Raw genomic sequence first — 13,749 nt, 5'->3', positions numbered from 1 at the left:
GCGGTGCGTGGTTGCCTTTCATAGCATAACATTTATTTATTTATTTTTTTGTCAATATATTGTATTTTAATTACTGCCTAGCATATGTGGAGTAGAGCTAAACCAAAAGTCAAAGACTGGTTTGCACAGTGGAAACATGCAGGTTTTATAACTATCTGTAATGTGATTCAGGGGAGATTAAAGATTATTTAACGCTTTATTGTTCATTATTTAATCATTTAAATGTTTGCATTTTTATATCTTTATGGGTTCTTCTGTTGGGTGATGTTAAAAACTTTTACGAAGGGAAACTGCCTTATGACAGATTTTATTTGTGAAGCTTTATAGAGAAGACAAAGTCCTTTGTTCATAATATGTGTTAATTGCGTAGGAAGTTAAAGTGTTTTCTGACAATTGTTGTTGTTTCACCACTGCAACAGAGTATTTGGTGTCCTGTACTGTAAGCTCTTGTGGGCTGGAACTTGTATTGCTGATGTTTTTGTAACTGGACACGCTGGATGCTCTGATCTCTATCTGTTTAGCCAGGGGTCAAACATGCTGAACACACTGATAACCAAGACAAGATGAGTTTAAGTCAACTAGCAAGAGAGACACTACAACAAACACACAACACAAACACACAAAATAAACTCACAATGAAAACAAACTGTTAGACAAGTCTTGAAAGACGCTAAAGCTGCTTTTATTATTTTTATTACTTTTATTATTAACTGATTCAAATTGACAGGTGTCAGGTATAATAATATAATTAAACTGTATGACTAATTGAATTAATCTTTTATTTCTGCTGCATTTTAAACTTACATATACAAATTACAGTATGGTCTCATCTATTTTATTTCAGCTGGGTTTCTGTTCAACTGATTTTTGTTCTCTATGATAATCCAAATTTGTAGTGCATCCTGAAACTCTGTCTCCTGCGCTGTCAGATTCTCGGTCTCAGGGACATTGAACTTTACATTCAGCCCACAGGTGGCACAGACAAACAGGAATATGAGAAAACAAAAGTAACTCTGTTTCTCCTTTACAAATATAATTTTGAGTGATGAATTTAATCTTATTTCACCTGAATAATCTCTCTCACATGTGCACTGGCCTGTAGTTACAAATATGCCAAATTTCACCAAGATAATAATGAGCTTACCATTATAAAAGACAAGAGCATCCTCTACAGAAGCATGCCTATCCAGCTGAGAGTGAGGGTGATAGTGTTTCCAGCTGATTTGAATGATTGACTTCATGTTTCAGATGGTAGAGGACCTGATGCTCAAGAGGGATACACTGCAGCAATTATAATGCTAAATACTGAAACAGAAATCCTTGATAAATAACTAAGATCTTAAATGAAATGAAAAATGAAGATGAATTTGAGGACCATGCTGCAGAAAAGCATCCAGGACTCTGCGGAGACTCAAAAGATCTGCCATATTGCTTTTGAGTTTATTAGTATTTTGAGTTGCTCTCAGGCATCACCTGTCATGTTTTAAGCAAAATATGCAGAAATATGCCGCAAACAGTGTCTGGTGTTTTGTTGACTCACATACAGACACAGAGTAATGGTGAGGAGGGTCAGTGCAGCCGACATTTTCATGTACCCTCTGAAATGCAGGACTTTTTGCAATAATCATGAACTGCAACATCACAGCATGTTTACAGCAGCAAACCACAGGGGGGAGCTCTAACATTAGGACAGGTGTCTCAGGTGGAGACAACTGTGAGGTTAGAGGAATGGGTTTTTCCATAGCTGTTTCCCTAAATCCTACAAAGAAATAATAGAAGGACTAACGTTTATGTCAGGATGTCAAAGGGATATTACAGTAAAACTTCACTGATGGAAATAGGTTATTTAATGGAGGGGGAGCTGTCTGGAGAAGGAGCGGGAAGGAGGAAGAGCCTGGCTTGATTGAGAGCCCATATATAGTGGATTGAGGTCAGGTGTTTGCTCTTTTCTGCACTGCCTGCAGCACAACCGTGGGCTCACTGCAGCATTGTTTGCCTGAGTGTAAATGTGAGTTTCTTCATTTGAAGTAACTAAATGTTGGAGTTTTGTAATTTTGAGTTACAGTGATTTACATTGGGTTAATTCTTATTAGAGGTCTTGATTTTGGCTCCCTTTGTATACTATCAGCATTACTTTGTGCTGACATCTTAATGCAATACTGCAATAAACCAAACTGAAGTGGATTCCTGGGTGTCTCACTGTGCTTGAACATAGCCATAGTGTTCATCCGAGCTCTTGACAACCAGAAAATCACTTATACAACCCATATAGCCCTGAGAATATTTTACATTCAACTTGTCTGCTACATAATAACATACTGTAACATGTCTGTGGTTTGCAGAAATGTACAGTGCCAGCATTTTTTCTGGTGACTGGGTTGAGGCTCAGTAAGATAACATTCACATTGCTCCTGCTGCTGCTGTGTGCATGAGTGACTGAGGTTGGCTTTCCTTTTACGTTTGAAGATTTTAACGCCTTTTCCTTAGAGATTTTAGAATATTCTCTCAAAGGAATAATTTGAAATTTGGGGAAATGGGCTTTTTTGGCTTTCTGGTATAGGTGAGAAGATTGAGACCATGAGGTGTCTGTGCAGTAAATATTAAGCTACAGCTACAGCAGGTTAGCTTAAGTGGCTCTTGAGCTCTGTACACAGTGTAATTGTTTGTTTTATCTGTACATAAACTTGTAGAAAGGCAAATTTGCCATTTTCCATTCTGGAGTCTCAGCTGGTTGAAATAGTAAAGCAGATTAACCCTCAGTAAAATAGCAAATTGCCCCTTTTTGCATTTAAGTTTTTGTTAAATGAGCTTTATGTGCTAGTAGGTGGATTTTTATGTAAAGTTAAAGCCAGACAGACTTTTTTTTCCCCAGTTTATGGTCTTTGTGAAAAAACAGAAACGGATCAATCATCAGATATTTTGTCACACTGTTCATTCGAAAGTGACTGTAAAAGCAAGTAATGTTGCAAATCTGTGAGCAGGTCACCTCACAGATTGCAATTTACAATATCAGTATAATTTATTTTAACTGGATTAGTCAAAAACAGACATCTGGTTTCTTAATAGAGGCTCCAAAAACATTCTGTATAAATGGTATATAATACACCCTGGTATAAATTTCATATACATTGATCAGGATCTCATCCATTTTGCCTCCTACAGAAAGGACACCATGAGTCTTCAGGAGAGTTCAGTGCACCTGTGAGCTGTTATTTGAACCTGCCACCACCTGCTTGACTCACAGTATCCATGACGCCAGCCACCTCACCTGATCCCCAGCAGCTGACCACTGACTTCCCCAAGGACAAGAAGGTAGGGAGGGTCGCACCCACCACCCTTCGCAGCCTCCTCAGGGCGCATTCAACAAGGTACACGGTGTGAGCTGCAATGGCTACTCCGAGAGGCACACACAAGGGAATCATACATTCTGAGAAGAGTCAATAATGATCAATAACTGGGTGAAAAATGACCAAAGGAACTTAGTAATGTAATAGTGACAAGTATAAATAGGAATTGATTGTCTGTAGGGTTAAATTAGGAGCTAGGAGTGATAGAGCAGCCATCTATGGAGAAATGGGTTTCCTCAGGTTTATGTTAATGGATGTTTTATACCAGGGAAACACGGCAGCCTCATGCATATTTCTAGGCTTTTAAGACATTTTTAAAAAATTTAGCACATTTCTAGAATTTCAGGACATTCCTAGGATTTTAGGATGTTTCTGGGATTTTTAGACATTTCAAGGATTTTAGGACGTATCTTGAATGTTAGGACATTTCTTAGATGTTAGGACATTGCTAGGATTATGGGACATTTCTAGGATTTTAGGATGTTGTTTGGATTTTAGGATGTTTGTAGGATTTCTGAACATTTCTAGGATTTTAGCACGTTTTTAGGATTTGAGAACATTAGCTAGGACTTGTTGGGGAGGTGCAAGGGAACTTCCACTGGCACATTTTTAGAAATAAATAAGCTCTATTTCGATGCACTCTCAAACCATATGTATCCTGCTGGCCATTAAGTTAAGTATCACTGCCTTAGAGAAACATGAAACTTGGAAAAATGGTTGTGTGGCTCAAAAGCTAACACAGCTCTATTTACACCCACAAAGTTGTTAAAAGTGTTTGCTTTCTGTGAGACAGTGAGACAGAGACTGTGTTAAAGCCCGGAGACATCATTTAAAAAACAAAAAGAGAACAAAAGCTAAAAGTTTAATGTGACTCAGCTTTCATGGTGCTGCATTAATTTAAGTTTTTTTGTTTGTGTACACTGACCAGCTGAATTTTGAGATACTCTGACTAGACACCACCAAACCCTGTAACCCCTCCGATGCAGTAAATGGACACAATGAAGGACAATAGGATAATGTTGTAAACCAGAGTATACAAAAGAACAGGGACACTGAAGAATAGAAAGGGGAAACTGGATGCCAAGAAAGCTAACCGTGTAAACTGTAAATGCACGCTCACAAACCCGGAGAGCTACTGCTGCCATGAGTCTGACCTGATTACAACACAACCTCAAGTCTCTCTGCATCAGAAGATGTCATCTCTCACACTTATCTGGTTGTTTTGGTGAGTCGTTTCGTTAACGGTTGTGTACAGCAGTGCTCTTCAGCAAGTGTCTCTCTGGCCTATTTGGCGGTGGGTTTATATAATCTTACTTAAGAGCAAATACCAAACTGTCTCAGTCTTGCAGGTGGAGTGTTGATGTCTATATTTGGTGAAACTAACCGCAGAAGGTTTCACGTCTTTGAACAGCCAGGAAAAAAAAAAACACAAGCACACACCGTCGTAGAAACTATCAGAAAAGTGACGTTTTGTGTCAGAGGACGTGCAACACTTTCCCCAACAGCTGACCTGTGGCGTAATACATTCGGGCTTTTGTGTAGGAATACAGAACAGTTCAGAAAATGTAGAACCAAAGTAGAGAGTAGTCTGACATTTTTTAGGAAGGCTTTTTTTTAAAGTGGCTAAAATGAGGCTAAGCCTGGGGCGCACTAACCTCCATCTACTGTATGTAACACTGACTACAGATAAGTATTTTATCGAGTCTAACTTGAAAAGATCCTAACTATCCATTTAAAAACAAGAGAATTCCCCAGGATTACCTGGAAAGGACAGAAAATGTAAAAAATATTTATCCCTTAAGCTAACTGACTGCTGGCAGTTAGTGGTATTGAGCTTCTCATCTAACTCTGCAAGAAGGTGAATAAATGTATTCTTAAATTATTAAAAATTAATTTAAGATCACATTATTAACTATCTTAAAAACCTCAACCACCACATGTTACACTATCCTATTTTTTATACAAAATAGTCCCATGATGAGGTAGATTATGTTTTTTAGCTTACAAAATAATAATAATAATAATAATAATAATAATAATAATAATAATAATAATAATAATAATACATATGTGTCTGATATCAAACTCCTTACACTGCAAATTTCGCAAAGCTCTGAATCTCCTCAGTAACAACAATGTACACAAAGACCAGCTGTTCAACTGCATATCAGCTGAACATGGCCGACTTTATTGTTGGATAGAAGTTATTTTGGGCAGCTGGGAGACTATTTGTCAGGCCACACACTGTGAATAAAACACAGATATGTGTGTGCGCTCTTGTCTTTAAAGCTTCCTATCAACCAGTGACTGCAGCTCCAGTGTGTGAAGCACACTGGTCTAAGAGCTGTGAAGATCACTGACTTCAATGCAACACTATGTGACTTTGAAAGAAGAAGCAACACTTCTTCCTCTTCAAATGAAACATTTGAATTCAAAAGCATAAAAAAGTGTCTGCTGCTACAACCTGAGCCTATATGGTCTCATATGATCAGAAGCTTATGATGAATTTGATGATGCAATTCTCAAATATTGAACAATTCCTTTAAGATACCTGATTTCTTGTCCTTGTACCCAAGTGATGCAATCAGGCACATCCTTGCATTTGTGATAGCTAAATACACAAGCCCGATTCTACTGAGGCCGACATCGAACTAAAATAAAGAAACCTCCTTGGTAACGCTCTGTGTCAGGCAGACTATCAAGCCAGATGTCACACAGCTGACCTCCAGGAAAGAGCTGGTGATGGCTGTCCTGCATTGTCTGTGGGAGGTGGTGGCTTCGGATGACAGACCTCTGAGAGACGGAAACTTCTAAAAACCTGTCATGAGGACTGTTTCCTGGAGGAGATGAAAGCCCTCGCAGCTGCCAGAGAGGCTCTATTTACAGCTTGACTCAAGCAGAAGTGGCTGACACTGCGTGAAAACAGAAGCATTGTGAGCAATTTTTACATGCCATCTGTATGAATTTATAAACAAAAGTAACCTGTACTCAAAAATAAATTGGCTGATGCTGCAAAATGCTACTCCACAGCACAATAACATTGGACAAATGAGTCATCACTGATGATGTATAATTATTTACCCTTCTTGACTACAATTAAAAACATACAGAATCATTAAGGGACATTAATTATTTAAACATTATGATTTGTCAATAATAAAAGTAAATAAAAGCACCCATGGGTGGATTGAGACAGTGGGCCCCTGGCATAGATATGCAACTTCTACATACAAGCAAGACACACAGTCTGTGGTGGTTAAGTGTCTTTTTGTGGTCACTTTGTAGTCATTTACGTCTTTTTGAGGTCATTTGGGGTATTTTTGAGGTGATTTGTGTTGCTTTATGGTCATTTGTAAAACAACCACACTGAGACATTTGTATTCTTTGCGCCTTTATGTGTCTCTTTGTTGTCATTTTGATTCTCTTCCTGATCATTAGCCTTTGTGTTAGTATTCCATCCATGCAATCACCTAGTCTTGACATACAATTAAAATAGTACCAAATTTAAAAGTTACAAATTTCAGCCTCGTCACCAGTCATCAGGATTCATCCTGTGGGCGCCATAAATGTCTAACCCAGATTTCATGGCAATCCATCCAATAGCTGTCGAGATATTTCAGGCTGGTTCAAGTGACAAACTGACAGACCACAATGCTAGCACGGTTAGAAACAAAATTATCTTTGTACAGGTCAAATGACAAAAAAATCCTTCCACTTTCTTTCAATTCTGTCTACAACACGCTGTAGGTTATAAAATGGTCTATTTTTAAAAAAAAGATACAAAAAGATTTAATACAGTAAAGGATTTTTCTTAATGGGTCAACATTATTGAGAATCACAGGACCATTGTGTATCATCTTTAACTTTGGAAACTCACAAATATGTTCAGTCAATTAGCCAAAGCTCTAGACTGACTTGTTCCTGTGTAAAAGTGCTAAAAGTGCTGGCTTGGTTGAAATCCTGAAGGCCTCTCACAGTGTAAGGCACATGAAAGACATCCTGGCGAACGAGCTACAAAGTGCCACCCCGCACCTTCAGATTTAGAGAGAAACAACAGAGACAGAGGAGGAGAAATTAGGCCACTGAGATCAGAGTGAGAAATATAGAGATGCGCTTCATTGTGTTTGAGGAGGGAAAAGTGAGACCAGACACTGATTATAAATGGGAACTGGGGGAAAATGCTGCACCTGCCAAAGGCAGGGGAGAAGGATGACTGGTTTTATAGCCACTGAAAACAGAGAGGAAATGGAAAAGCCTGAAATTGGATCACAAAAGAGCCAACCTAAATCCTCGGTTGTGAAACTGTAACATCATATTAAAAACCTCAACCACCACAACTTACACTGTCCTATTTTTGAAAGACAAAACAGTTCCTGGATGAGGAAGACTATGTTTCTTAGCTGCATGTAATACTGGAAAAAATAAGACTGGTTTCAAACTCCTTACACTGCACATTTTACAAAGCTCCGGATCTCCTCAATAACAACAATGTACACAAAGACCAGCTGTTCAACTGCATATCAGCTGAACACGGCCAACTTTATTGTTTTATAGAAGTTATTTTGAGCAGCTGGGAGACTATTTGTCAGGCCACATACTGTGAGTAAAACACAGAGATGTGTGTGTGCTCTTCTCTTTTAAGCTCCCTATGAACCAGTGACTGCAGCTCCAGTGTGTGAAGGATACAGTGGTCTAAAAGCCGTGAAGATCACTGTTTTTGTATAAATGTAATGTAACTTATGAAAGAAAAATAACATTTTCTTAATCTTCAAATGAAAAGTTTAATTAAAAAACAGAAGTAACACATCACTCCTACAGCATTACTTGATGTGATATGATCATTAGCTTTATGAAGGTTAATGTGGGTTAGCAAATGATAGATAATGTAGCGCAACTGACATTACTGAGTCACTCACTGTTTTTACTTTATGACTCTACTTATGCTGCTGTAACACATGAGGTGGTTCTTGTTTACTCAGGCTTCCACCCTCGACATCAGACATAAAGAAAACATAACATTATTGCTGATACATTATCATGCACTCGACTGCATTGATTAGTCACTGATGTGATAGTCAAGTTTAGTGTAATATTGCTGTAAATGTTGAACTATTGTGTTCATCTCTCCTCCTGTGCTTGTTTTCTTAATGGGCTTCCCAAGTAACAGGGTTGCTGTTGATGGGTGTGGGAAAGTGTTCAGGATGAAAGTCATGTATTATTTCCATTTGTCAAGCGTTAACCTCCTGTGCTGAAAAATGAAGCCAACACGTGCCTAAAACTGCAGTTCTTTAAACAGCCATTTGAGGCTCCAGTAGCTAGTCCATCCCCAGAGAAACCCCCGTTAAAATGCTCAACTTCACAATTTACAAATTTCCCCCTTAATGACAACTGTACAGGCGGTTAACTTTTATATAACTCCGACATTTACTTTTGATTAAAGCTTAAAGTTAAGCATAATTAAGTGTGTTCCACTTCGAGTGACAGGCTGTCTACCTATAGTGTCCTTGGCCTCTCAGTAATTTTTCCCTCGCTCCTCCAGTGCTCCAACCTCTCATCCAAATACGGTCACCTCTGGATTCAAAAAACTAAGATGGCAATGGCTGAAATGCCAAACTCGAGGCTGTAGAATGGCAGTTCAGAAACCAACGGGTGATGTCACAGTCGCATCCATTATTTATACAGCCTATCGTACTGACATGCCTGTGGTTTGCCAGTGACTGTTTTCCTTATGTGAGTTGGAAGGTACCACAGGATTTATTTATTCAGAGCACCTGAGGCACTCCATCATTGCTCTGGACCCCTTTTCCATCAAATTAGCTCTAGTTCACTAGTTCTTGAATCGTTTCTGTTTATCTTGTGAAACAGCCATTGTATTCACAATACGTACAATGTACAACAGAAATACACAATAGTAGCAAGTTGGTGAATTGCATTAATTACCTGCAAACTTTTGTTCTGTTATTACACATATTTGTTTCTATCCAAAAATAAGCATTTTAATGTTATAAATTAGCTCAAAGCATGACAATGATATTAATGACAGCCTGCTAATACTGTTAACCTTTTTCTAAGAGCACTGTACCTCAGTACAGCCTCACTTAGCAGCTCATGTAGTTGTGGACTCGTAGTCTTGTTTTAATCTATCTGTTATGAGCCCCCTGAAGGAAATGAAACAATCACCGGAGTGCGCCTTCATTGAAGTCAGCCTGCTAAACTCTTTAATAAACGTATTCTTGGTTTAGACAAAAACTAAATGTCACCTCAGCATTTTCTCAGGAACTGAATTTTCTATTATAATTATCAAAATGGCATTTACTGATATCCAAGCATCTTTTTTTTGTCTTATACACAGTGTCTGCCAACATTTTATTAACGGCAGCGATTATATTGATATCCAACACAGTCTGATAATATTTGGTAAAAGTTAACACCTTGGAAAAGTGTCATTTTCTGTTTTGTAACAATGGAGTGACTACTGGTCAAAGCTATATTTGATATCTCAACCTTTTGATGAAATTACTTTTGTTTTTAAAGTATTTGGTCAAGTATAACAAAGTTCTTCATAAACAAACCCCAAAATTCTTTGAGTGACTAATTTGTGACGCACATTATCAAAGCTTGCCAAAAATAGGATTCCTCTGTCACTGTGAGTCTCTTGCATTGACTTTAAATGTGCCATGAGGTGGCAGCAGCACAGTTGATGTTCTCAGCATGTGTCTCTTAACAAACACTGTATGCTTCTCTGAGTCAGGCCTCTTTTTTCAGGCCAGCACACAAACACTTGGCAGCAGAAACAGACACTCACAAGGAGTCGTGCCAAACTCGTAAGGTCCTCCCAAGTAGACAGAGAGTCATGGCAACGCTTGATCACGATGAATAATGAATGGCTCACAGGTTCACTTTACAAGGAGCTTTTCAGGTTCAGACACACACTCGCTATATTCTCATTATCTGAGTGTGAACTGCAGTCCGGGCTGGGTGACTCATACCAACTGATGCTTTTACAAAATGTGCCCTTCATAACAGGAATCAAGACCTTAAGTAGTTTAAGCTGTAATAAAAACCACGTAAATGCAGAAAATTGTGACTTCATTAACTCTACTGTTTCATTTATGATAGGCAGAGCAATCAGACTTAAAGCAACTTGTCATAAAAAGCTCTTTAAAAAAAAACTCTTAGGGAAGCAGTTTTCCACAAGGAGAACTCACTATCTATCTGATTAACACGTGAAGTATGAAGAACACACACAAGTGAAGCATATCTATAATGAGACAGACTAAAAACTAATTAGCTCTCTGCTTTTGAATCTATCTGGATTTGAATAAATGTATGTCCTAAATGAATAATTTGACATTTTGGGAAATAGATAAGTTAGATGGGAGGATTGATGTCATGTTTGTCCATGTAGCTCGAGCTTTACAGGACATTTCTTTCCAAGTTGCTCATTGCCTTTTTTTTCAAAATTATTCAAAATAATTTAAACCAATTTTCTCAGACACTTGTGAAATGTGTCTAAACACACCACAAGAAAACTGATGACGATCCAGGTGTTAAAGGGTTGACACATTATGTACTACCACCACATAATGCTGCGTTAAGAGTTTGAGAGAAATCACGTTGTTTCAACGTATAAATACCAAGCTTGGCATCGTCCAAAACTTAAAAAATCAGCCAATCCACTGATCAAACATCTCAATATTGCCTAATATCAGACATAACTGCCATCTTGTTACACTCCCTTTCCATCTTCAATCAGTCATCTCAAAATCAGATGGATTCATAGGTCTTGACCCAGGCAAATATTACTGGAGTTACGTATATGATTAAAAAATATAAAAAAGATATTGTCCTGCAAAAAAAAAGCAATGCTGAGCTGAGCTATCTGCCTGCTGACAATGTCGATGGCTGTTGGCTGTCATCAAGTTGTCTTAGTGTAAGGCTAAAAACTCAGCATAGCCACTTCAGAGGACTTTCCTGGAAAAACTTTGTCACTTTCTGTATTTTATTTGATTTGTGACAGATGTAAGACACATATTCTTATCATTATGGGATGGGTTGATGGGTTACAGACCAGAAGAGATGAAGGAGTAAAATCCATGTATTGATGTCAGACGTTGGGACAAACCCTCATCAGTGTAGCTGTGATCAAAGCAGTAAATCAAGAAACAACACCTGAGCAATGCTGCCGGTGACTCTTATTTGTACATTTAGGTTAACTTTTTTTGACGTGCACACAAATGTACACACCGGAAATTCAAAGATAAAACGTGCCAAGCTTGTCAAATTTGTCCTCAAAGTGCCAGTCACGACGGATCAATTTTCTAATCTCCAGTGGCAGAAAACAGACTGGTACAGCTGAAGACAAAGCAGGTTTAACAAAAGAATTTAACAGGTGCTGATGTTAATAATAATGTTTGGATATGTCAAATGTGTTTTTGTGAAGTAAGCAGGCAATCTTCTTGTCTTTGCACAGTTATCAGTGTGACTGTCAGTAAACACACATTCTCACTTTGAATCTTACCTTAGTCCAGTCTATGTGATATGCAGGTTTACAATGTACACCCACTAAGAAAGCTCTTGGTTTTCCATATACCCACTTAAAAATACATGAGGATACGCAATAATCTAATTTTGTGACAAAACTTTTAATTCAGATATCTGTTTTTGCGAATACAGTCTCAGGAGATGTGATAGCAGACTGAACAAACGCTGCAGATAAGGCAGAGTCTTTTCCCAACTCCGTATGTATTGTGTGCATAGCAAGTGTGTGGTCCAGCAAGAGAAAGAGAGAGAGAGAGGGGCCATCGCAGTTTACCCCCCTATGTAAACTATACACCACTGCATTTATCCTCAGTCGTCCAGGGTCATCTGGCTATAAATGCACTTGTGCACAAAGTAACGAGACAGACAAAACAATTAGGCTGTGAATTCCTACCCATGCACGCAGGCTTTCTGCCCATTCTCCAAATTTACAAAAGAACCAGCACAGCTGCAATATCACTCTGCTCATGGAAAATAAACTGGAAACCTGAGAGTCAAAATCCCATGTTGCATACCGTGCCATCCCTTGCCCTTGAGTGTGGCACTTAAATCAGATTGACAGTAAATCTCCAGCTCAACACAAACGGCTCTTCTGTCAGGTGTGACGCGCCCTAAAGCCCTCTGGATTCAGGTATCAGGGACATTAAAGGAGGAATTGGAGTGAAAACAGGTGCAGAGTGCTGCAGGTTAGTTTCTTATTCAAGTCATGTATCCAGTGTCCATATGACTCAAAGCTAAATAAATCATGGTTAATTAATTTCCAGCACAATGGAGGCGGGTGACATTGGGTTTTTGGTGAAACGTGAAGGAAAAGATTGAACTTAAAATGCAATTTCACAATTATTAACCTCCGGAAGGTATTTTTCCAGCTTTTAAACAGTTCATTTCTTATTTATTTAACCCTTTTGTGTGTGTTTTGTTTGCTGTCTTTGCTGCCTTGTCTATTATTTATTCCTTCACATATTTTCTGGGTGAATTTATTTTACTTAGTTAATCCTCTTAGTCCGAGGTGGGATACAAGGCTGCAGCAATCTTCTTCTGCCACTGGCGACTGTCTTTGGCCACAGCTTGGGTCCAGACACATGAGAGACCCATCTCCTTCAGCTCAGCCTCAACGGTTCTTCCCCACTCTGCTTTGGTCTGTCTCTATTTGGCCTCCCTGTTGGTGTCCATCTGAGGGCGATTTGGGGGTTACAGCATGCTGGCATCTTCAGTTCATGTCCAAGCCAACGGAGGCTGTGTGACCTCATACAGGTTTTCATTTGAAGTCATGTTAGGTCAGAAAATATTCGGGATTCTATGGAGGAAGGTGTTGTGTAATGCAGTAAACTTGTTTTGCCTATGTTATGCTGAGTTTTGTGACAGAAACTGCAACAGTTTATTTCATCTCTGTGAAGTTTCTGTTTTCGTATCCTGTCCTACATTTGTCTTTTTATATCTTTATATTGAAGCCGATTGTGGCTTTGCTTCGAAAGTCACACAATAACACGAACAAACTGCTGATTCAGGCAGTGAGCAGCTCCTGTGTTCAGTGAGGTAAAATTACTGTTTTTGTCTATTACTCTGACTTTTAAGAGTGCACAGATAAGTTTCACTTTTGTTTCAGTTCCTTCTCAGAAAAAGCTGACTGTCTGGGAGTCTGTAACGGTCGACACGAAACAGTGTTTATAGTTTTTCATCATTTTTTACAGTTAACATAAAAGCATATTAGACAGCGTTCTGACCATTTGTTAGCTAGTTAATTGTTAATATTCTGTCATTTATTTGGTCATTATCTTATATTTACTTGAAATAATTCATGTTAAGTCTCCCTTTGGCCAAAAATGTTAAAATGGCTTCTTATAGGCTACTAAGACAGCAG

General features: G+C 38.5%; 1 protein-coding gene across 1 annotated transcript; it reads right to left on the bottom strand.

Annotated features, from left to right (window-relative positions):
• Window positions 1-830: 830 nt before the first annotated feature.
• slc2a11l (solute carrier family 2 member 11, like) lies at window positions 831-4,873 on the bottom strand. The gene is given in 5 exon segments (XM_042509686.1): window positions 831-1,022; window positions 1,145-1,260; window positions 1,516-1,615; window positions 3,243-3,427; window positions 4,858-4,873. Coding segments are annotated over 5 exon segments (609 nt in total).
• Window positions 4,874-13,749: the final 8,876 nt, after the last annotated feature.

Source organism: Plectropomus leopardus, chromosome 20, assembly GCF_008729295.1.
Source record: "Plectropomus leopardus isolate mb chromosome 20, YSFRI_Pleo_2.0, whole genome shotgun sequence".
NCBI classification, from domain to species: Eukaryota; Metazoa; Chordata; class Actinopteri; order Perciformes; family Serranidae; genus Plectropomus; species Plectropomus leopardus.
Note: the sequence above shows the minus strand (reverse complement) of the source record. Positions and strands in the feature narration are given on the sequence as shown.